Consider the following 23,820-nt stretch of genomic DNA (forward strand, 5'->3'; position numbering starts at 1 on the left):
TGATCCTCGCCCACTTCCCCGGCCTGGAACTTTTTACGATCTTCATCAATCCACACCTTACAGCAATGGGCAGTCATGAAGTCGTTTTCCAGTTCTGCAATCAGTGAGTATTATCTGAGTGAGAATCATAACTGTGCAATCTCTGACTGTGTGTTTGACAGATAAAACCGGGAAAAAATTCGCCCCGAAGGCTCCTGTCCGCCGTGCGCCTGCCGCCGCGCCCGCGAGACGACCTAGTGTTGTTCAACAGTCGCCAGCCGAGCCTGTTCAGGAAGACAAAGCTAAAGATGTAGCTGTCTCTGATCTAACGCCTTCTGTGGCTGCTGAGCTGGAATCACGGGCAGTCACAGAGGCCTCACCCGCATCAGTCGTTGCGTCTACCACGGAACAAACAGCCATTGCTTTGAATTCTGCACCTACTCCTCCGATTGTTACTCCTACCAACGCCTCCATCGATCCCATTTCCACTCAGATCGTCACACCTACCGCTACACCTATCGCCAAGCCGACTCCGATCCCCAAGCCGACTGCAATCTCAAAACCAACTCCCATCTCAAAGCCAACTCCCACCCCAAAGCCGGCTGCGATTCCTCTCCCACGGAAACGCAAAGCATCCATCTCTATATCGCAACCTGCACCTGTCTTGACTGCCCCGCCTACCTCTCCTTCCGCTCAACCCACCCCATCTCCCGCCATTGTCCCAACTAGTGAGGCACAACCTCCATCCTCTGGGGATCATGGACCAGAGACGGCTCTTTTAGAATACGCCAGGATTGAAACAGCGCGGGCCGCTGAAAACCTTGTAGATTCAAATGAAGCTCTACCCCAATCTCAACCTGAAATCGAACAAACTGCCCCAATCGAGGGTCGACCAGCAAAACGCGCTCGAACTTTATCAACTACAGCTACTCCGGTCGCAGCTCGAAAGAAATCCGTATCCACAGCGGCAAGCCGTCGAGGCTCTCAGTCGATCGTGCCTACCATCGAAGATTCAAGCGCGACACCCGTTGAATCCAACATTTCGACTCCGGATCCAACAAAGCCAAAGAAGCGAAAGTACTCGAAGGCCGGTACATCGGATCCTGAGGGTAGCGAGAAACCAAGGCGCACTCGCAAGAAGCGTGAACCCACCCCGGAAGGCGCAGAGACCGTAGAAATCTTGCCGAATGTTGTGAAAATGTCCGAGCTTTGCAAAGATCTCAGAACTGGAAAGAAGTCCAAGCGTGAGACAGAGCTACGCAAGATTGATAAGGCGGAAGAAGAACAGAAGAAGCAGGGCGGAACCCCTGGGCTAGGAACAGGAACGCCCGTCAAGCAAACTGATGGCGAACAAGAGAAAACCGAACAACCGGTCGATTGGAAACCCCAAAGTGGCCCCATTATGCGAATCGTTAACGGCGAGATCGTGCTGGATAATACCTCCCTGCAGGTCGATCGTCATGCAGATGCGGCCCGAGCCGCCGGCGACCTCGAAGATGTGGTGGAAAGCTCGTTCACCCGAAAGATCAATCAGGCCTCGTACGGCAAGCGTACAAAGACCGAAACATGGGATGAAGAGATGACAGATCTGTTTTATCGCGGGCTCCGCATGTTCGGTACCGATTTCATGGTTATCAGCAAAATGTTCCCGGGCCGATCTCGTCGTCAGATCAAGTTGAAGTTCAACAACGAAGAGCGCCGTGATCCGCAACGAATCAAGGATACTCTGATGGGCCCGTCTGAGACCATCGACATCGCAACCTACTCAGAGATGACGAACACTGTTTACGATGATCCCAAAATTGTTCAGCAAGAACTTGACGATGAAAAGAAACGGATCGAGGACCAGCACGCTAAGGAGAAAGAAATGCAACAGGAAATGCTGCACAACCCGACTGGTGATGCCAAGGATGACAAGAACGACAAGGCGGTTCTCAAGAAGTCGCGCAAGAAGGCGGCTGTGAAGAACCAGGGAGGTGGAACAGAGGAGGTTCTGGGATCAATAGATGACTTTCCCATGGCTTAAGTCGGGGATTCTAATGGACATCTTATGAGGCGAAAGATTATAGGTTACGGCGTTCTAATTGTGGGATTACAGGATACACATTGATCAAAGCCAGGAGGTTCAGGCTATTTGATTTGCTAATTGATTTGTTACTTCATCGTTTCTCCCGTTGTATGCCTAGGTATGTACCAGTTTCATAATGGCCAGGATAATTTACAGCCACCGGTTAACGGCCTGTCACTTCCTTTGGCATTCTCTTTTCCTCAAGTTGGTAGCAAAACACTCGCGAAGCAAGACATGCGTAAATCACCTGCGCTTCGTTGACCCGAACCCAGTACTAGCAGTCGTAGACGAAAACTGCGGCGGCGAGCGCGAGCTGCCTTCACCTGGGTCATATCCACCAGACCTGCCCATTGGCATTCCGCCACGCGATCCATTATCAGATCGTCTCCCCATCTGATAACCAGCCGCAGCACCGCCTAGCGCACCAGTCCAGAAACCCGGCGTCCAGCCCTGCTGACGACCAGCAGATTTATGAGGATCGAAACTGCTGTACGGAGGCGGGGGATCATTTCCACCACCTCCACCTCCGCCGCCACCTCCTCCCCAGAACCCGCCCCACCCCGGGGCCCGACGCGGACCCGCACCCCTGCGTCGTCGATTCCCCCACCCGAAACATTGCGCCAGCATAGGCCAGAAGATCATAACGAACACAGCAGCAATGAACCCAAAGAAAATCAAATCCCCAAGCATGGCCATGATCTTTTGAACCCCAGTCCCGGACCGGCTCTTCCCAGGCCAATCCCACTCCGCATCACCACCTTTCTTCCCAAACCTCTTCTCTCCAGCCTCGGTCAAGAGCAGCCGGTACTCAACCCCACAACTCCCCTTCAACACCCACTTATCATCGGCATTCCGGTATCCCTCACAGATGACATCTGTTGCGCCGAACTTGAACTCCGCCGGCAGGTCCGCGGTGCATGTCCACTGGACGTCTTCGGCGTCGTAGTCGTAGCCTTGATTTGTGCAGCGCAATACTTCTGGTTGGTAGAGGTTGCATATTTGTTTTGATGGGCCTGCGCAGCTGAGTTGCGGGATTGGTGAGATGCGCCGTGAGCTGGTCATGCGGTGGGCGCGGAGTGTTAGGGTTTGAACGTTCGATAGTAGGATGGCGTCTTTGCCTGGTGGTTTGGGGGTTGAGATGCATGTTGCTGGTGAGATAAGGAGTAAAGCTGTGATTGCCAGTTTGGTGAGAATGTGCATGGTTGGTTGGTGGAGAGCTGGACGGCTCTCTGTTTCGTGGTCTATGTATGGTTTGTGGTGCCTGGAGTATTGGCTGAGGTTGATCTGAGGTCGTGGTTAGTGGTAAGCACGATGTGCTATGTGGCTAGCGTCGCTTTTCGGGTGATTAGGCTCCAATGCTATGAGTCAATGGGTGGCGATTATTTTAAGGATTTCGTGTCCTTCAAACTTGCTTAGACGGAGTGGAGAACAAACCACCGTGGAATCTAGCTATGTTTGCTCCGTTTGCATGATCTATACATATACCCCTACGAATTTCTTTATGATTCGCAAGAATCCGAAAACCAAATTACTATCACATTGTATCACATTGCAAATAAGGTTCTAGTTAGCTCCAATCAACGACACGATAATGCTGTTAGGGCTAGTAGAGACCATGAGATAATGAGGCAATACGACCTTGGGAATCTATTGGGACTATGGAAGAGGTGAAGAGGAAGACTGTACGAGTCTACTACATCTACTCTACATACATATGTGGTAACAGCCACTAAGTACGTCACTTTGTGCTAGGTATAAAACATAGGCATTTGTTATAATTTATACAGAATCCATGGAATCTTCTGAAGATCCATCCAAATAGAGTGGGGCGCCAAATTTCTTCCGCTTTTCCATGACATATATAAACAGCACATGTGGCCGATCTATATTTGTTATGGGCGGAGGGTTTACAAATAGTCCGGAAATGAGAAGTTGTGGTGTATTTGCACAGCTCTACTTCTACATTTTTAGACAAGGTATTGTTTCAGGATCTATTGGGCTATACGAATACCCAAGAGTACCTCTATGGACACGTAGATCCAACTCAGCTCCACATTATATCCTCCGCCCGGATGGTCTAGTGGTATGATTCTCCGTTTGGGTTCACATCTCAAATTCGGAGAGGCCGCGTGTTCGAATCGCGCTTCGGGCCGTCTTCTTTTTGTTTTTATATTTTTGCTTCATTCAAATAAAAGTAGGGTATTGATAATCTTACCGACCCCCGCCTGGATTTTTAGGTGCACCTTCCTAACTGGGTACCGCTATTACCTTGACTCTAGTTTTCCACCATTCCCCTCACCGCCTTCTGATTTTATACACCGCCTTTATATCAAACTTAGCATGACAGCAGGTACCTACACTTTATATGTCAACTGCTAATAAAAATAAGTCACTTATCACACCTCACTTAGGCGCTATACCCACCTAGGTACCACCAAGGCACCACACCCAGCACCATAACTACCCAGCCATACCCAGCAACACAGCAGACACCACACTAAGTACCATATTAGGTGCCGAGCCGGCCACACCAGGCACCACACCGGGCACCACACTAGGCACCAAGTTAGCCACTATGTCATATAGAATATAATTTATTTTCTGATTAAAATGCATGTTTTTTTACTATATAAACCAGGATTAATATAGGGGGCAGAACATATGACAGAAGAAATTGAAGTGGCAGAAATTCTGGCAAAATTATAATTAGGAAGGCGGTAGTAAAAACTCAGGCAGGAGGGTTAGATGTTAGATTATCCGAGTGGGGGAGTCATTATGGACTCTTAAAGCGAAGAAAAATATTTACTATTATGGTTTGAAAAGAGACAATAATTTTTCATCCTCCGCCCGGATGGTCTAGTGGTATGATTCTCCGTTTGGGTTCACATCTCAAATTCGGAGAGGCCGCGTGTTCGAATCGCGCTTCGGGCCCTCTTCATTTTTTGTTTTTGTCTTTTTGCTTCAAGTAAAAAGTAAATGTTAAAGAATTTCGGGATATCTTCACAAATACGGTTAAACAAGGGACGATAATCTTTCATGCAGTTGAAAATATTGCTGGTTAAAACTATATTCATCTCCGCGGCGATATTGATATCTCATACTTCATAGAGCAATCTGGAACTAATTACATGTATTCTTGTAACTGAGACCTATATGTACGGTCCACGGGTGCTTTTGTTCAATACCTGTAGGTTCGGTTGTCGCTATAAATACTAGCATATATCATCTATACCTAATTCTGCGAAGACATAAGCTGAAGTAAAAATCAGACATCTATCATGTGGGCCGACGGCGCCACAATATTTGGCCAGAGGAAAATTGTTCAAAGTCTATCCGTAGATTGATACCTTTCTGGACCAGGTAGAAAATCAATAACGATGGAAGGAAAATAGTGGAAATTAGCTCAAAACACCGACTAGTTCGTAGAGAGTTTTAGTCAGGGCGATACCAGCATCACTTTCAATGAGATCCTTAGACCGATTCAGGAATTAGGATATCCTCTAGGTTTATCACTTTGTTATTTCAAGTTTGAAACCTATAATTCCTCAGCTAAAAGTCATGGCCAGCAATGGAAAGTCTGACAAGATCAATAAACACAGAGAGGCAATCCTACACTAGGCTATCTTAAATGGACAAGATAAGCTGCTCAGCAAATGCGTACCTTCCACGTATGTTTATAGCTCACTTACTTAGTTAAGGCACGACCATATCGAATTAATATTACGGCTCTGCCTCAGGTAGATAGAACCTTACTCCTATAGGATTAATCTCTCTCTCTCTCTCTCTCTCGCCAGCGTAGCTTAATCTATATATGTCTTTCCCTTTCGCTTTCCTTCTATACATTCCAATTCTTATAAGGAGGTTAGTACAGTCGCGTCTTTCTCACACTATCTATACTCCCTCTATTTTCACCCTCGTATCACTAAACCACCTATAGTCTATATTTCGCCTCCATTCTATGATTATTTTCCCACAGGTAAGATGATATATACGACCATAGGGTGTGGGAAACAGGGCTCCCCGTCCGCTCAGCCGTAATTGGCGATCTATAAAGCCTAGCGATAACTAGGTTCCTTCTGCTCGTCTTAAATTAATAATATCCTTTTACTCCGTGTAACCCGAAATTATAAAAAGCTTAGCGACAGCGTTATTACTGATCCGTTAAAGCTCGTGTCTTCTATTCGTTATAGTGTTGTTATTATTATTCGTACGTTCAGTCTAGGTGCTGGTTAGTGCTTTTCAGCACACCTATACAATGCCCTAGGTCAATCTCTATTCAAATATAATACCCAAGACAACCCTAGACTAATCAGATATAATGATAGTAATCCTCTCGGCTTCCATTCTGTTCAGAGAGATCCTCCATAGAAGGTCTTTAGCGTATGCAGCTGCCACTATCGCTATATACCCTTGCCACTCTTTGTTCTTGCGCGAGTCCGACTAGTCATAGATGCCCTGGATAACTAGACAGGGAAAACTGTTCATCAGCCCGGCAGCTCCCATTTCGAAACAGAGAACGTTTCCCCCCCCGCTCTTATTGACCTTAATCTGGGATTGGACTCGTCGTGGATCGCTCGCATAGCCGAGTCTATGGTTGGGAGAGTTTCCCCCTTTCCAGACGAGCGCGACGATGTCGTCTGATCTGGTTGAGCGCCTGTGAGCGGAAGAAATAAGTCATTGGTTCGAGGTTCTTCCGTGCCAGGTAATCGCGCTGCTCGGGTGTCATATTTGACAGGTTCAGTTGAATTGTCTTTATATCTTCCGGGTTGGCTTTATTCAACATCTCGTTTGCCAGTCGAGAGACGTGGTCAAGATCTTGGGCTGAAAGCGTGCTAAGGTCGTCGACCATCGGTATCCCATTTTCAGGCTGTTTTTGGGCAGTGACCTGCTGAAGAGACCGGCGGTTTTCGCAGCGGTGATTGCGAAACTTTGCTGGCTGCAAAAATTCTTGCTGACAAGCACTACATTGCAGAACTGGCTTCTTCCGATTTGGAGAGAAATTGCGATCTTCTCGAATGGCTGTTTCATGTGTCTTTGCAATATGTTTCCGTAGCTCAGCTTTGGAAAGGAACCCAAGAGCTGTTCTCAAACATCCGGGGTAGGAGCAGCAAAACGGACGAGTATGCTTTTGGATGTGTACCTCTCTTTCCTCGGGAGACTTGAAGCCACGGTGAAAATAGTCACAGCTCATCCGAGGACATTTGTACACCTCGTCTCCATAGAAGAAGTTGAACATTTTCTGATCGTGATCGTTCCATGTATTTAGTAAACTTGACGCAGCGTATTCAAGAGTCCCTCGAACTCGTGCGACAATATCGGGGATGTCGAGCGCATCATTTAGGGCTGCATCTTCTCCGTAAGATTGGATCTGGTTTTGCGTAGATATAAAAGCCCGACGTAATTTTGTAAAAGATCTCCATGATGTCCAAATGTTGTGTTCTTGGAGCTGATCGAGCATCTGATTTGTGGGGAGTTGAGTTTCAACCATTTCCCCGGGTTCTCGGTAGTGCGAATCCAAAAACCTTTGAAGAACACAAACTATAGGATTGACAGTTTCCTCATCGACACAGCCTACTAGAGAAGCTTCAAGATGACCTGGCCAATAACAAGCTGCATAATCAAGAAAAGCATAATATCCAATCTTCAAAAGATCCTCGACCGAAGAGTCCGTGAGGAGCATTTCGAATCCAGGAAGACCCAGATAACCTAGACAAAGAGATGCCATTTTGAGCTCTTCTTGCATGACGTTGACAATGCCATGGTTGATCAAATAGCTACGAGGGCTATTTATTAGATTATATGATATCAAGGAGTTGGAGAGGATAGCGGCAAACCTACAACTTGGCAGTCGTATGGACAAGTTCGAGGGAGCCATCGGTTCTTGTTTCAACAAGCGAACCACATAGATCCTTTGAGTTCAGCATCCACTGCCGGCCATGGAAATCTACAGTCTCATCCTCGAGGTCGATTGAGACTGCAGCTTGGATTTCACGCCATTTTAACTGGCGTTTAGCACATACCAGCCATGCCAATAGCTGGATTGCTTCGGGTTGTGAAGTTTGATGTATAGTAGTACTCAAGATGCGAGAATAACTGTGAAATGGGTCAAAACTCTGGTCTTCTAGCACATTATTGACGAATAGCAATTTACTCACGCATCTTCAAGTCCGTTTGGGATTCCCTTATTATTAATCTCCTCAAATAACCTCTCCCGTGAAATTTGAGAGAATAAGGATGGCATCACAAGCTTCGCAAACAGAAACATTCCTAGTACAAGTAGCCAGAGGTTACTCTACAGTTTTGTAGGAATTATACTTGTTAGGTCGAAACTTACCTTGTGCTTTCTCCACCACAAGCTCGATTATGCGTTTCTTGACTTCATCGGTGATACAGAACTTGTGCTGAATTTCCAATGCCCACGATGATACAAAGGCAATGATATCTGTCCGGTTATGGGATGATGTTATGGCAATTGTTGGAAGATCATGCAGAAGCTTTGTTGTGACCGCGTCGCGTTGTGAAATGAAGACAGATCGTGTGTGACATGCTCCGTTGTTAGAAATCTCAATTGCAGAGCGTAATAATTGAATGATTTTCTTCTCCTCTGTCTGGGAACATTCGTCAACGCCATCAATTATCATATAAAGTCCGCGACAGTTTTTGAGAAGTGTTTCCAGCAAGTCCTTTGCTAACACTTCCGAGGAAAGAATCTGTTCTCCTCTGGAGCACATCTTCTCGTATATGTAGGGCAACAAGTCCATATCGTTTTGTAGCAGCTGGGAGATCAGACTTCTCGCTAACGCAATGAACGTGTTTCTTTCTTTATCGCCGTGTCTGCAATAAAACCAAACCGTCGTTTGAGAAGTCGCTTTTCGGCATTTCTCGGTGATCAATGAGGCGAGTACGGATTTTCCTGTCATTCAGACCTTGATTGTTAACAAAAAGTTGTTTTCGGAACTCATTGATCAAACTCCATTCAGACATACCAGCACCTGGAATACCACTTAGCCAAAGGAGCGGGGTCGGAGCAATTGAATCTTGCCAAGTTTGAAATAGACCGTGGCAAAACAACCAATTTCCGGTTTCTGGGTTACCAGATCGAACGCGTGCAAGAGTTTCCTGGTCAGTTTCGACATCGGCACTTCTGAGCCAACATTGCACTGCTCGATGCTTTGATATTTTTTCATCTTCTCTTTGCTTTTCGAATTCTTCCAATGTTTTGAATCCAGTTGAGATTACGCTCTCCAGCTGCGAGAATGTCACACGCCCTTCTAGAAGCTGTTTGTGTCGATTCAAATTGGTCACTATTCGCTCAAATCGTGATTTGTAAGTGGGCCAAGTTGCCTGGAAGATCTGCTTCCACACTGCCAAGGAGAGTCAATAGCTGTTTCGGGTTCAAACAGAGACGCATCAACTCACTCGGCTTTGTGAAATAGCGGAGCGTATGCTCGTGAAATTCAAGGATGTCGAGATAGATAGACTCCAATGCTTGATATACGTAAGGAGTATTTTCCAGAACCCCCTGACACTTGTTGAGTAATGGCAGGCTTTCTCCAATAACCTCGTACGTATCAAGCAACTTGCTGAATGCCTCTGTGAAGTTACTAGCGACCTAGTCGCGTCTGTCAGATGGAATTTTGACTGGATAAGCCATTTAATAAGCCGAGCGATTTTCTCACCTGGAGAAGAAACTTCATCGGTCCCTTTAGATGGTCAGTAACTGAAGTAAGACACTATTCGGGATGGAAGAGAAGTAAGATACCCAAACAAATGCCAGAAAGTCCGTGACATTGAGGAACACCTCAATAACCTTTCCGTATTGTTCCATGCCTTCAAGGAAGCGACTTAGACGTCGCATGTTCTGCACACGCCTTTCCGAGGCTTGTTTGTTCTGGATGACAGATATTGCGCGCTTCAAGTCTTTGAGCGAGGTCATCTCAAATTCGGAAACAAGCTTTGGATCAAGTTTGGTCTTGAAAGAAGCCAACACATGCTGGAAAGAAGAAACACCAGTTACCGCCATCGATTCGTATATTGCACCTGAATTACTGACGGCATATGTGAGGAACGAATGTTTCCGAGATATTCTTGAATCCTATGTAGTAATCGGTCGGGCGCCCCGGGGCCTAATATGTGGCTGAGCATAGCTGCCAGTCTGCGTGTCAAGTGGCGGTGAAAAAGATGTTAGCCAATAGGACCCAATTTAGAAGTGATCAATCTAGCCTCGAGGTTAAAGGTTCTGAGGATGAGAAAACTGTTGTACATACTGAGGTCAGGTGGTCTCGCTGGTTTTCCCTTCTTTTTCCTTCCTCAGCCCTACAAATATAACATTGTGTATTGTTATTGTTTCTCGTCGAACCATCTAGGTTTAGGTCGAAGAAAAATACATGTATTCTGCACTGCCTGCGCCTTAGTCTTCGGGCGCGGCACTGATTGCACAGCCCCTGGCACTTAGCGCAAGAACAAGCAGACTTCCTTCTCTGACCTCCTTGTATACCCCCTCCATCCCCCTTTACTGTAACACGGATTTGCCTCCACATAAAACGCTCAATATGGCAAACCATCAACCTGCCAAATTCAACAAAAGACCGATAAACCGGAATGAGCATCATGAAAGTGACAGGTTTGAACCTTGCTTTAAGAAGCCCCGCCTGAAGGTCCACGAAGAATTTTGTTCCCCTGTTCAGTCTTCGCTCGGATGCCGATCTGTTCACATTCATCAACCCAGTCTATGCTCGAGTCTAAGTAGCGGCTTTGAATCAAAACCCCAGAATGATTCCACCCCAGGTGCCGATTTATCAGACGCAGAGCGAGTCCAGGAAGATAGAAGCAGATTCAACTCCGAAGAAGTCTGCTACGGCTCAGTATGCTGCAAGTACCTTGAATCCTATAAATAACAACTGACTCGTCACAGATTCGTGATGTCCACGTCGAAATTTGGGGAGGCCCACCAGAGGATCTAATGTCGCCTTGCTCGGGGCAAAACTATAAAAAACACCGTCAAGATTTCCATATCATCGAAGTACTCCCGGGCACTGAGCAGTTTGTGGTTTGTGTACCATCAACAGATGAAATGATTGGCTTCATAAATCTGGAAGTTTCTCGCGTTTTGAGGGATCTCCAGTGTATTGGCAATATACGACTAGAGATTGCCCTCACCAGCTTGGAATGGAAGGCTCTAACAGAGTCGGGCTACAAGAAGTCCTCGAGCAAGACAGTGGAAATCTCCATTTTTGGGAGTATCGGTCACATTGACGGTGTGGGTGTATGCTTATCTACAGCCAGGCTATTTCTTCAATGTCCAAGATTTGACAATGGCATTCCCTATCACAACCCCCACATGATCTCCTTTTCAGATGTCTCCGATGTCGACATGGAAACCGAGGCTACTGATATGAGGAGGGGCCAAGTTCAACCCATTTCGATGAATGCAAATCTATCTAGTGGCCAGCCTCGGGCAGAAGAATTGTTAAACGTTCTAAACAACCTAGGCGGACATGAGCATCTCCGTCCCATTGAGCCCGACAAGCGATTGAATGTTTCGCTTCTTCCGTAGGTAAATGTTATCTCAGCAGGAAAAGCTGCTAACTTTCCAGATCAGTCACCAAAGAGAAGGTGTCGATTTTATGATCCGCCGAGAAACAGGTCAATCCACAAGTTTAATGTCTCTGTGGAACCTCGATATTACCGACCCTACGGGGCCTTGGTAGGTTGGACGAAGGCAAAATATCAGGGAAGTGCAGTCCATAGTATACTAATCGAGTCTTCTCCTAGTTATCGACATGCCATAACAGGATCAAAGATGCCACAGCCATCAGCCGGACCCTTTGGGGGTATCATTGCAGATGAGATGGGTTTGGGAAAGACATTGACAACGCTAGCGACAATTATTACAACTCTCAACCATGCAGAGGCTACAGTGGTGTCCAATAAAGAATTTCCTGAGTTGCCACCAAAACAAAAGACCATGGCAACATTGATCATTGTCCCCTCAGAAGGTGAAATCGTGAATAAAATGATAAATCATCAGGTCTCATGCTGACTTCCAAAGCACTTATGAATCAATGGCTTAAAGAGATAAAAGAGTGAGTTTCCTTTATCATATTTTCCATAGCCACTAACAGCGAGATTGCTATTACAGTCGAGTCGTACCAGGGACCCTGGTGGCCTGCAGATATCACGGCCAATCACGCGAATCACAAAATTTGAGCTTTGAACACAAAGACATAGTGCTGACAACATACGGTACTGTGACTTCTGAGTTTCGCCTAAAGAGAGGTCTACTTCACAAAACCGACTTTTTCCGTGTGGTACTAGATGAGGGTTTGTAGCTTCTGAGCTCACTGCACTGAGAATCTTATGAATGGATCGACAGAACTAACGCTCATGTCCAGCTCACCACATACGGTCGAGATCTGGAATTCAATACGCTGCAGTGTGTGGGATATCGGCAAGTCGACGCTGGTGCCTGACTGGCACTCCAATACAAAACAAGCTAGAGGATCTGGGTGCCCTGGTTTCCTTCCTTCAATTTCCCTTACTTGGGGATAAGGAAATGTTCCGAGTATACATCGTCAACCAATCCTATCGCAATAGCCCGACGCGTTTCGACAATCTCCGTCTATTACTTGGATGTATTTGTCTTCGCAGGACCAAGAAGGTCGGCCACCTTGCGGAACCGAGAGCCGAAATTCTTTACCTCGATCTCTCACCCACAGAGGCTCAAGGGTATAGTTATATCGTGGAACACCACAGAACAGCTCTCGATAAGGCTGTCAGCAGTGGCTCCTCTATAAACACCAAGAATAGTGTTTTCCAGGCGCTAATGCAATTGAGGATCTACTGTAATAATGGAATATGTGGAAGCGAAGACTGCGAAACCCCGGGAAGTCAGGACCTCGATCTAGACGAATACTTCCTTTTTCTCCAACAGAATAACGAAGCCCAGTGTGCATCTTGCAATAGAGAAATTCAACTTCTCAGTGACCTCAATATCCCCACCTCGGGAGCTTTTGCACAGTGCCGGCATTTGCTATGCAGTCTCTGTGTTACTCTATCAAAAAGTAGCGTCATCATCTGTCCGGGATGCAAAGACAACACCCTGCCGCTCATCCCCGCCACCAACTCTTCTCACCATGAAGACCGACCAACAGCCCTCGCCTCGAACAGAATTCTAGATTCGATGCATGTTTCAGAACCATTGTATTCTACCAAGCTTCATGCTCTGCTGAACAGAATTATGGCGCAACCCTCACAAGAAAAATGGTAATCTTAATATTGAACAACATGAAGGCGGACTATGGTCTCACAACGTTCTTAGCATCGTGTTCTCGGCTTGGAAAAAAAGCTTGGACCTTGCCGCTGCAATGCTACGGGATAACCAAATTGGCTATACTCGAGTCGATGGCTCAATTTCAAGCGCTGACCGCCGAAGCGCCCTCACTATCTTCAACGACGACACTCAAGTGAATGTATTACTTATCACTGTTGGTACAGGAGCTGTTGGGTGAGTACATGAGGTGAAAATCTAGTCGCTCCGTCGGATGCTGACATATGCACAGATTGAACCTCACAAGTGCAACCAGGGTACACATAATGGAGCCACAATGGAACCCTATGGTTGAGCGGCAAGCAATTGGCCGAGTGGTTCGTCTTGGGCAGACCAAGGATGTGACTATAACTCGTTATATCATGAGGGGGACAGTTGAAGAGGTATGTCTTGACCCTGTATCGGACACATGAAAGTTTGGATAACTTACTTGATGAACGAAAGTCTGTGGTTTCTAGTCAGAATAATAAGCTACAGGTGGCTATAAAAGGCTTTGAGCAGAAGAGCTCTGGTGATACTACGAGCTAGGAGTTGGATTCTTTGAGGTGAGCCATCTTGGTTTCATATTGATCAATTGTTAGAAGCGGAGATCTATTTCCCTCAGTTTCCTGCCAGAGTTGAGCCTTTTTCCGGAATCGAGGAGCTCAGATCTGTTGAGCGTTTTCTTTCGGAACTGGCCGATAGAGAGATCGAGGATAGGAAGTCTAACGAGATCAATAAGCATGGAGAGGCAATCCTATACTACCTAGGCTATCTTAAATAGATAAGATAAGCTGGTTAGATAATTTAATTGATCCATATATAGTTATAGCTCACTCAGTTAGTTAAGGCACGATCATATAGAGTTAATTTTACGGCTCTACCTCGGGCAGATAGGACCTTACTCCTCTACGATTAATCTCTCTCTCTCTCGCTAGCTTAGCTTAATCTATAGGTGTCTTTCCCTTTCACTTTCTTTCAATACATTCTAATTTATTTAAGGAGGTTAGTGTGGTCGCATCTTCCTCGCACTATCTACACTACCTCCATTTTCACCCTCGTATCACCAAACCACCTACAGTTCAGTTCAGCCTCGCCCCCAATCTAGGTATGATTCTTTCCTACACATAAAACGATACATACGACCATAGGGTGTGGAAAACAGGGCTTCCCGTCCGCTCAGCCGTACTTAAGCCACACGCCGGTGAGTTAGTAGTTGGGTGGGTGACCACCAGCGAATCCTCACTGTTGTATGTTTTTATATTTTTATATTTTTTTGTTCTGTTCTAGCTAGTTAGACCTTTCGTTAGTCAAGATGTGTCTAGTACCGAAGGCCTGGTGGTAAGGCATATAAAACACATAACTATGATGGTCTTTTTAGTTAATTTGATAACGTCCAGGCTTTATATATACTGCCGCTATGGCAGTCTCATTGGTATCTATCTGGGACGTTGAGACTAGATTATGGATATATATTTCGGAAATGACATCTGGACTGTATCGAAATACGCCCTTTTCGCTGCACGTATATTATATTTTGTGGTTAATTCTTTTCGTCCTTCTAGGTATGGAGTCACAGCACAAATAGAACAAGACATCTAACAATAAATTGTAGAATAACCTCAAAGGCTAGAGTTGACCTTTTTTGTTCTGGAATTGAGGGGATTAGAGTTGTTGGGCGTTTTCTTTCGGAACTGGCCGATGGAGCGATCGAGGATGGGAATTCTGACGAGATTAATGAGTATGAAGAGGCAATCCTATACTGGGCTATCTTGAATGGATAAGATGAACTGGTTAGCAAATGCATAAGCAAAATACCGAGTCTGTAAACTCCGACGTGGGAAAGAGGAGGAGCTTCTTAGGCGCACGTGGCGGCGCTAGGTGGGCATACTACAATCTTAGAGCAACTGCTCTTGAACGGACTTTGCACACTAGCCCCAACCGAGCAGAACATTGCCCCTTTGCACTTGGCCGTTAAATATAATCATATCGAGTTGGTGAGAAATATTGTGGTCTGGCTCGGTGCATCCCCTACAGCCTATCTGCCTGTTATCCTAGGAACGGAGACTGAGAAGATCGCTGTCTTACCTGATATTCTCCACGAAGAAGACGGTGTATGAGTGCCATTATTCGGTAGCAACGTGATGGCTAAACCCCAATCTCCCTGGCAGTATTGAGAACCACGGAAACTCATTGTCAAATGGAGCGCTTTCTATGGAAGAGATTAGGTAAGAACATCGACAAGACCAGCTTCTTTTCCAACATATTACACGATGATGCAAACCTTGTCCTGGAGCTGGCTGCGCAATTCGAGGCCCTAGGGGAGGAAACTTACTTCGCACGCTTTCTCAAATCGATACCACGCCCTGATTCCTCTGAAACAAGTGGGTTGGATGTGTTTCACTTGGCTATGTACCACAAGTTGCCTGTTGTTGTTTGGTGGCTTGTTTCCAACTGGTGGTACCTCAGCGGAAATCACATTGAAAAGGGACAGGAAATCATCTCCAAGTGAGAACAGGGTGGTCCAGTCGGTAACATCATTAAGGAGGCCCTCGAGAATCCCCCTCCTCTCCGGAAGGATCATGCTTCGAGATACGAAGAACACCTACCGAAGTTTCAATTTTCGCGCCAGGATCACGGCTTGCTAGAGGGGACAGTGCTGGACTTCTACCATGAAGAGCACCAGGCCTCCATCCAGCTCAAGCGCTCAATGGCCGCTATTATATATGACGAAGGTCCTCAGAAAATTATGAAGCCCGGTCGATATCTCGATCTCAGTTTGCTCAAGGCAGTGGTTTCTAGCCCGAGAGAGTCCTCGAAATATATACCCCAAAAGCGAGAGACCACTGCTGCGTTGGGTAGGCAGGACAAATCCGGTTCCGAAAAACAGAGAGTGCCAGACTTGAGATAGATTCACATCCCTGCAAACAATGTTAGTAGCATGAAGGGAATCGTCACGCTTATTATTGTTTATTCGCTGACCGTCTTTCTATTAGCTGCGCTGTGTCGAAGTACTGCTGCCACTGCTGGTCAGATTCGGTGCTAACTCGAATTAGGAACTCATGATTCGAATTTCCCAAGATCAACAGATCAAGAATAAAGATCACCGCCCCTGGGCTCAATTTGTGCGCAAAAGTTGGGCTGAACTACCTGCCGGTGGAAGCATGTCCTACATGAAACCACAGTGTCTTGTAAGTAGAGACCAGCAAATCATTGCGCTGGCTGGGATAAATCACCCGATCTTCAATGTCAGTATACTAACCTCAAAATCAGCATTATCAGCGGTCTAAGACAGCTGGCGATAATCAGGCTACCGTGACTGAGACCAATAATCGATCTGACCAGATTTCGAAACTCGGCAGAAGTGCTTTATATGTGGGTCATTATTTTGTCCCTTATAACCTTTTCCTTTTTCGTTTCTCTCTTTTTCATATGACTGATATTTCTCGGTAGATGCCCTATCTGTTTTGGAAGAAGTGTCCAGTCGAACTCGCTCACAATACAGACACAGGCTCAGTCCAACAGACTAAGAGCGCGACTGCTACCCAGACCAAGAAGACCCACACTGCTCAGAATACCCAAGGACAACAACTTTTCCATGACTCCATGACCCTCGATCAGTATTACTATTCATCCCTTGAAGACACCACGACAAGAGACAAGGATCAAGTGCTGTGGCGTAGCACAGACCCAAAGCTCAAACAGACATAAAGCGAGAGCGACGCAAAATCAGAGGTGGTGGAGAACCGAAAACCGAACGATCAAGCTCAAACAAAAGATGATATACGGAAGATTTTCATCGTGAATCAGCTCTGGCTTTGGATACTTGACGAAGTATGGCCTTCGGATGCCTTATTTTCAATACAGCTGTCTGTCTAAGTTTCCGTTACACTAGAGACCATTATCACAAGCACAACAAACGAGATAGACGAGAAAGAAAGCAGTTTTCTTCAACGGGGCTTGAACGATCTGCGAGCCCAGGAAAAGAACTCTTCAATATCAGTTGAGAACATTCAAGAACTGATCCTCAGTACGGCTACGAGCTTTTTCAACAAGCAATATGTTGAAGTATTGGGGAACAATAAATCGCCTTTGGGCGTCTATCGGGCGGCTATCTTGAACGTGGTAAGCAGAGCCAGGAATCTCAGAAAGTGTGGGTTTGGACTAACAATTGCAAAAAAAGCGTGACAAGGAAGCGCACTTATTCGATGAATTTCAAAAGTCACTTGATGGTATAGCGACAGACGATGAGGATCAAGTAAACGCCAACGAATGCTCCAGCAAGCCGCCAGCAGAGAACAAGGGACCGGATGGAAACCAGAATGCCAAGAAGGAGATCGGACTCATTGGTCGCTTGTTCAAAAGAAATCATGGATCTTGGCAAGGAAGAGAGACAAAAAACTCTTATGGCGACATCGCCGGCGAGACAGAGATACTCCGAGAGGTCAAGGATATTTATGATGAGCTCAACATGCTAAAATTTCTGGCCCTAGACCAAGAAAGTGTTTGGAAGCAAATCTGGAACGACGGATCCAACCCAGATGCCACGTTTACCTGTAACACACCCTCCGAGGTCAAGAAAGAGCTTACGGAAATGGTCAATGAGGCCGAGTTTGTGCAAAAGGCCATTGACATGCTGCTCGACCTAAAACAGAAGCAAGCCAATATCGTCAAAGCCCAGTTTGCACGAAAGCAAAGTGAAGATACTTCAAAGCAGGGTGAGACGATTATGATTTTCACGGTGGTGACAATTCTCTTCGTAAGTGCATATTCCTGCTGGTCCTCACATGTTCATATCTGATATATTCGCAGCTCCCCGCCTCTTTCATAACCAGTCTGCTCGCGTTGGACATATCCGATTTCCCCCACGTAGGTGGTGACGTCCGCTTCCAAGGACGCATGATATTCCCCATTATCTGCAAGTTCTCACCCTACTATCTACTATCTGTGGTATCGAGCACTATCTGATAATTCGCTTTTCCATGGTTTCAGTTGGGGTTTCTATTTTCATATCCGGATTCTTTGCAGTCATCGCTTACAATGCGAGCACGCTAAAGGAATATGCCTTTGGCAGAAGGAAAAGCCAGAAGAGGAATATAGTGACAAATACGTCAGCTGAGCCGCCAACCATCCAGCAGGCCAAATTGCAGATGGAACAATTACGTGAACAATCGAATTTGAGCAAAGGAACGAAGAGAGGCGACAAATACAGCTGGTCTGTTTCGGGGGGTGACCAAATGGCTTGACAGTCGCTGCTGCTTTAGCATTTGTTTAGAATATATAGTTCGAGCTTTAGACTTTGTTTTCATATAGATGCTAAAATGTTCTTGTTGAACCTCGGTTGTTGAAAAGGTTGTTGTAACGTATGAAGGGGTTGCCGGTGACGGCATTGGTTGTAGCGGGGTTGGTGGCCGGAACTGGGGCCAGAACGTTGACCGCGCTCGCTGATTTGGCGTTGACGGGATTGAGGTTGTTTGCCGGTGAGCATCTCAAAAAAGTAGGATCCCGAGTGCCGGGAGCGTACTTAAGTGCAGTTGACCACGATGCGAAGTTAGTTTCGCCGGTAAGGATTGGAACGAGCTCTAAGAGCTTAGGCTCTGCGAAACTGCTGCTGGGAGATATGCTGCGCGTATGAAGCGGGTGAAGGTGAGGTGAGTTAAATATTAGAGGCACTGACGAAGGTGTACGTCGATGGAGAGGTACTGAGGGGGGTGACCGTCGAAGGAAGGGCACGTTGTTGGGATGATAGCGCGTGACGGAGCGAAAATTCCGCGTGTCGAGGTGACTGCCGAAGAGAGAGGGGGCATGTTGAGGCCGTGTGCTTGTTTAGAAACTGCGTAGGTGGTACCGTTTGTAGATGGGTGTCTGGCCTGGCCGGTTGGCGCGTCGTGGAGAGAGGCGCTGGTGAGGATGGCGTGTCAAGTAGAGAGGCGCTTGGGGGTTGACGATGGACTGCGCGTTGATGTCCGCGCCCTTGGCTAATAGCAGCTGCACAATCCCTTTGTGGCCTCCAACGGAAGCAGCCTGGAGTGCATTTCCATACTCGCCACCCTGGGCGTTGATGTCCGCGCCCTTGGCTAATAGCAGCTGCACAATCCCTTTGTGGCCTCCAGCGGAAGCAGCCTGGAGTGCATTTCTATACTCGCCACCCTGGGCGTTGATGTCCGCGCCCTTGGCTAATAGCAGCTGCACAATCTCTTCGTGGCCTCTAGCGGAAGCAGCCTGGAGTGCATTTCCATAAAAGTCGCCCTGCGCGTTGATATCCGCGCCCTTGGCTAATAGTAGCTGCACAATCCCTTCGTGGCCTTCAGCGGAAGCATCCTGGAGTGCATTTTTATACTCGCCACCCTGCCCGTTGATGTTCGCGCCCTTGGCTAATAGCAGCTGCACAATCCCTTCGTGGCCTCTAGCGGAAGCATTCTGGAGTGCATTTCCATACTCGCCACCCTGCCCGTTGATGTCCGCGCCCTTGGCTAATAGCAGCTGCACAATCCCTTCGTGGCCTTCAGCGGAAGCTCGCTGGAGTTCACTTCCATACTTACCCGGTACGTTGACGTCTGCGCCCTTGGCTAATAGCAGCTGCACAATCCCTTCGTGGCCGGCAGCGGAAGCCCTCTGGAGTGCGTTTCCAAAAAAGCCCGGCGCGGTGATGTCTGCGCCGTTGGCTAATAGTAGCTGCACAATCCCTTCGTGGCCTTCAGCGGAAGCTTGCTGGAGTGCATTTCCATTAAGTCCGTCCGGTGCGTTGACGTCCGCGCCCTTGGCTAATAGAAGCTGCACAATCCCTTCGTGGCCGGCAGCGGAAGCCCTCTGGAGTGCATTTCCAAAAAAGCCCGGCGCGTTGATGTCTGCGCCGTTGGCTAATAGTAGCTGCACAATCCCTTCGTGGCCTTCAGCGGAAGCTTGCTGGAGTGCATTTCCATTAAATCCGTCCAGTGTGTTGACGTCCGCGCCCTTGGCTAATAGAAGCTGCACAATCCCTTCGTGGCCGGCAGAGGAAGCCCTCTGGAGTGCATTTCCAAAAAAGCCCGGCGCGTTGATGTCCGCGCCCTTGGCTAATAGCAGCTGCACAATCCCTTCGTGGCCGGCAGCGGAAGCCCTATGGAGTGCATTTCCATATAGGCCGCCCGGTGCGTTGATTTCCGCGCCCTTGGCTAATAGGCGTTGTGCTGTTTGTTGGAGACCGAAAAATGATGCATAATATAGTGGAGTCCCTATTTTGTAGCTTCGAGCTTGCTGCGGCTCCTTTTTTGAAGGGATATCTGGGTCAAAGAGGTTCAACCAATCTGCGTATGCTGTATTTTGTTGAACGAAAAACCTCTCGACACTTGCCAGAACTTCCTCCTCTGTCTCCGTAGGTCGTGAATGATCCATCCAATGCTGGGCTGAGTACTGAGCCAACGGAAACTTCGCCCTGGTTTCCTTCGCCGATCCTTGCCAATCTAGATGTGGCAAGTATGATAGACACAGCAGCGCCATCTTCGTGTGTGACTGTGTCATACTCAGCCGTCCCTTCCACTTTCCACTTTGAAGGGGATCAGTGAGAAACTCTCTCGCTGTCAAATGAATGAAAAACAACTTCGAATCGTACACATTGATGAAGAGACCGCATAGATTTTTCACGACGCTTTTGAAGTCATCTCTTGGCCATAAATCTGCCTCCAGATCGTCGTAAGAATCGAAACCATCCTTTTCCAAAGCCATCGTCAGGGCTATATTGGCTTCATCAAGTGATAGAGGTCGTGCTGCAGCCAAAACAATTTCAAGAAGAGTTTTTGTCTGAACCTCGTTCCTGCTCCGGTCTAGGATCTTTTCATATGCGTCTGAGACCTCCGAAGGTAGCTCGGAGAGGAGTTCTTTGATATCGGATCGTCGCTTATACTCACTTGGGCTCTGCTCAATGATGTCGAATGTGAGGTGTAGCCAGAGGTAAGTGCGATTCTTCATGCCCTTGATCTGATTGGAAATCATTTGACGGTCGCTCTCCCGAAAGTTTCGGGCGAAGTTCTGTAGTTTTGCATCGATAACCAGACCTATGTCGTTGCTGATGTCGGCAGACCTATCATCTCCGTCAAAATGCAAAAAAGCATTTGTATCAGGGAAATCATGAAACGACGCCTCCAAACTATCATAAGGGCGACTCGTGATCAGGAACTTCAGTTTTGAGGTTGAGGATGAAAGTTGGCGTTTCGAGTAGAGCTCCTTCAGATTACCGAGTAATTGCCGCATGCTATCAACATTGCACTCATCCAGGGCATCAAGGACACAAACCACCTCTCCAAGCTCTGGCGAGCTGACACATTGGATAAAAAGACGCCACAGTTCGGAGAAGTTCTGTGCTAGATTCGTACCGTGATTTTTGTGGCTGATGACTGCATTTTGGATCAGTGTGCCCGTCGGATCGTGGGTGAAAAGCTGGTGAAGCAATGCGCACAAAGCATTGGTAGCTGACACACGACGCTCATCTCCATCCTTGAAAAAGAAATAGCAGATTGTTGATGTCGTGATGTTTGTAGAAAGCCGGTTCTCATCGATAAGAGTCCGCGATAATACCGACTTTCCACAACCAGGGCCGGCGGAAATCCACAGAAGACTAGAACTGTCGCTGTCGCGCCAGTTTCGAAATTCGTTACCCTGAAAGAACCATTCGCATGTGCCTGGGACTCTCAGTGGATTATAACTCTTGTCATCTTCGTAGTCGGACGTAAGTGTTTGAAGAAGATCTCGCTCGTTCTGGTCTTCATAATTCTTCTGGGTCCGACTTGTGTCCGCTTTTAGGACATTGCAAATCTCATCAAGAATAGTCCGAGACTCTCTCATCTCCTGCAGCTGACGATCTCGGTGATTGCGATTCTCCTCTAATTCGAGATAAGGGAGATGGGAGCTACAAGTCTCGCTTGATTGCTTGATTTTTGATATCATTTCATCCCAATCGCTTTCACCGGCTATGTTCTTCCATGCGCGGGAGAGTTGGGCTTTAGAGGAATGACAGATAGCACGTGCTTGGTATTCGATGATATGAGAGTAGAGTGTAGCAAGGGGGGTGATGAGATCTTGATACTCATCCCTATGCTCGGACTGTAGGTATCTCTTCTCGCAGATGTTCCAGAGCATCTGAATATCGTGGATTGAATCAAAGCCTTTGAGCATCGCCAGATTGGCAGTGGTACTGCTTGAAAGTAGCTATCTGGGTCAGCATTGATAGACCATAGGGGGTTGTCTTGCCTTACAGGTAAAAGCAACGAGACACCAGCCCATGCCAACGCTGCATATGGTTGAGTACTAACGGCGTTCTTCACGACTGGGTCGGCCCAGAGGAGAAACTTAGCCAGTTTTTCGGTTTGTTCTCGTATCTTCACATCCTTTCCCAGAAGTGAGACTTGCCACTGCTTCTTCTCCCGGTCTTCCAGCAACTGCGTCATCACTGACTCGACTGACCGCGGATTCGAAAGATCTGCGCCCACTTCCACTGCTTCCACTGAGCTGTTGCACTGCACGAAACTCAAGTGCGTCTGGTAATCTTCGACCAACTTCGGCTCTCGTTTCTGCAAGATTTCATATGCCAAAGCCCAGGGATCTTGGCTGTCAATTAACGAGGTTGGAGTCGTCTCAGAAGACGATAAGTCAGGTATGCTCTGCTCGGGCTGGCGGGATTCAGGAAGACTTGAGACCGTAGTGGCATTGCAATTCAGTGAAGCAGGCTTGGAGAGCTTGTCAAGGTTTTCAGCAGGGCCAGAAGGATTTACATGGTTTGCCGCAATCGATAATTCAGAAGGGTCAGACACATTTGACTCTGCGGTCGAAGAGACATCATGGAAGTCTCCATGTGCTCCATCAGTCTTGGTATTCTTCTTTGTCCGTTGTGTTAGATTCTCGAAGTGTTTCTTAAATCTACCCATATTCCGCTTTGGTTTTCAGGTTTAAAGGTATAGAATGAGGACCTCGGGTTATGGGATGCTGAGCTTGTCAACAAAGGATGTTTCCAGGCAAACAGTTCGCTAGGGGAGGCGGTACTCCGTACAAAATATATGGGCAAGAGATCGCGGGGCTGAGCTCGGCGCCTAAGATCAAACAGCCAATAGAATGCTCGGTGGGCCAAATGACTCCACCCAGGGGATCTACTGTCTAGTTCTTTGCCAATCATGGGATACCATGTGGCTGTAGCTTTGCAAATGCAGCAAGAACAGTGCAATCCAATAATAGTAGTTCAGCTGAGGCGGTTAGTATTGGGTTGCCTCACGTGATGACAACAAGGCTTACTCAGGGCCTCCTTTGTTGAGTGTATGGTTCGAGCTTGAGATTTTCCTTTCATGTAATGTTAAATAGTTCCTATAGAGTCTATTGGGATCAGAGGATTTAACCATGTCTTTTTGGGTGTCTTTTTGGGTGTCTTTTTCCGGTGTCAGTGTTATAGCCAGCGTGATAAAATATATAGCCCCCAAATATACAATATAATTAAAGGCGT

At 47.0% G+C, this 23,820-nt stretch overlaps 7 protein-coding genes across 7 annotated transcripts; 4 read left to right on the forward strand and 3 right to left on the reverse strand.

Annotated features, from left to right (window-relative positions):
- Positions 1–75: 75 nt before the first annotated feature.
- On the forward strand, positions 76–2,005 carry N7471_001398 (transcription factor TFIIIB subunit BDP1; the record flags this gene model as incomplete). The annotated part of the gene is made up of 2 exons (XM_057274119.1): positions 76–103; positions 162–2,005. 2 exons carry the CDS (start codon positions 76–78, stop codon positions 2,003–2,005), a joined length of 1,872 nt encoding a protein of 623 aa, XP_057142298.1.
- Positions 2,006–2,290: 285 nt separating this feature from the next.
- N7471_001399 (DUF1183 domain protein) lies at positions 2,291–3,247 on the reverse strand (the record flags this gene model as incomplete). The annotated part of the gene is made up of 1 exon (XM_057274120.1): positions 2,291–3,247. The coding sequence occupies one exon, from the start codon at positions 3,245–3,247 to the stop codon at positions 2,291–2,293; it is 957 nt and encodes a 318-aa protein (XP_057142299.1).
- Positions 3,248–6,635: 3,388 nt separating this feature from the next.
- N7471_001400 (uncharacterized protein) lies at positions 6,636–10,070 on the reverse strand (the record flags this gene model as incomplete). The annotated part of the gene is given in 8 exon segments (XM_057274121.1): positions 6,636–7,830; positions 7,886–8,049; positions 8,068–8,140; positions 8,203–8,314; positions 8,382–8,960; positions 9,034–9,411; positions 9,467–9,659; positions 9,810–10,070. 8 exon segments carry the CDS (start codon positions 10,068–10,070, stop codon positions 6,636–6,638), a joined length of 2,955 nt encoding a protein of 984 aa, XP_057142300.1.
- A 529-nt stretch (positions 10,071–10,599) lies between these two features.
- N7471_001401 (helicase) lies at positions 10,600–11,603 on the forward strand (the record flags this gene model as incomplete). The annotated part of the gene is made up of 3 exons (XM_057274122.1): positions 10,600–10,911; positions 10,962–11,304; positions 11,404–11,603. 3 exons carry the CDS (start codon positions 10,600–10,602, stop codon positions 11,601–11,603), a joined length of 855 nt encoding a protein of 284 aa, XP_057142301.1.
- Positions 11,604–11,849: 246 nt separating this feature from the next.
- N7471_001402 (DEAD/DEAH box helicase) lies at positions 11,850–13,904 on the forward strand (the record flags this gene model as incomplete). The annotated part of the gene is made up of 6 exons (XM_057274123.1): positions 11,850–12,053; positions 12,172–12,370; positions 12,442–13,312; positions 13,368–13,553; positions 13,609–13,759; positions 13,854–13,904. 6 exons carry the CDS (start codon positions 11,850–11,852, stop codon positions 13,902–13,904), a joined length of 1,662 nt encoding a protein of 553 aa, XP_057142302.1.
- A 2,513-nt stretch (positions 13,905–16,417) lies between these two features.
- Positions 16,418–18,323, forward strand: N7471_001403 (ankyrin; the record flags this gene model as incomplete). The annotated part of the gene is made up of 6 exons (XM_057274124.1): positions 16,418–16,546; positions 16,629–16,730; positions 16,809–17,034; positions 17,251–17,480; positions 17,539–18,114; positions 18,168–18,323. 6 exons carry the CDS (start codon positions 16,418–16,420, stop codon positions 18,321–18,323), a joined length of 1,419 nt encoding a protein of 472 aa, XP_057142303.1.
- Positions 18,324–18,671: 348 nt separating this feature from the next.
- Positions 18,672–23,254, reverse strand: N7471_001404 (uncharacterized protein; the record flags this gene model as incomplete). Its single annotated transcript, XM_057274125.1, has 3 exons — positions 18,672–18,978; positions 19,204–22,538; positions 22,586–23,254. 3 exons carry the CDS (start codon positions 23,252–23,254, stop codon positions 18,672–18,674), a joined length of 4,311 nt encoding a protein of 1,436 aa, XP_057142304.1.
- Positions 23,255–23,820: the final 566 nt, after the last annotated feature.

The sequence above is a fragment of the Penicillium samsonianum genome, assembly GCF_028829775.1.
Source record: "Penicillium samsonianum strain IBT 33392 chromosome Unknown utg000001l_segment0_segment0, whole genome shotgun sequence".
NCBI lineage: Eukaryota > Fungi > Ascomycota > Eurotiomycetes > Eurotiales > Aspergillaceae > Penicillium > Penicillium samsonianum.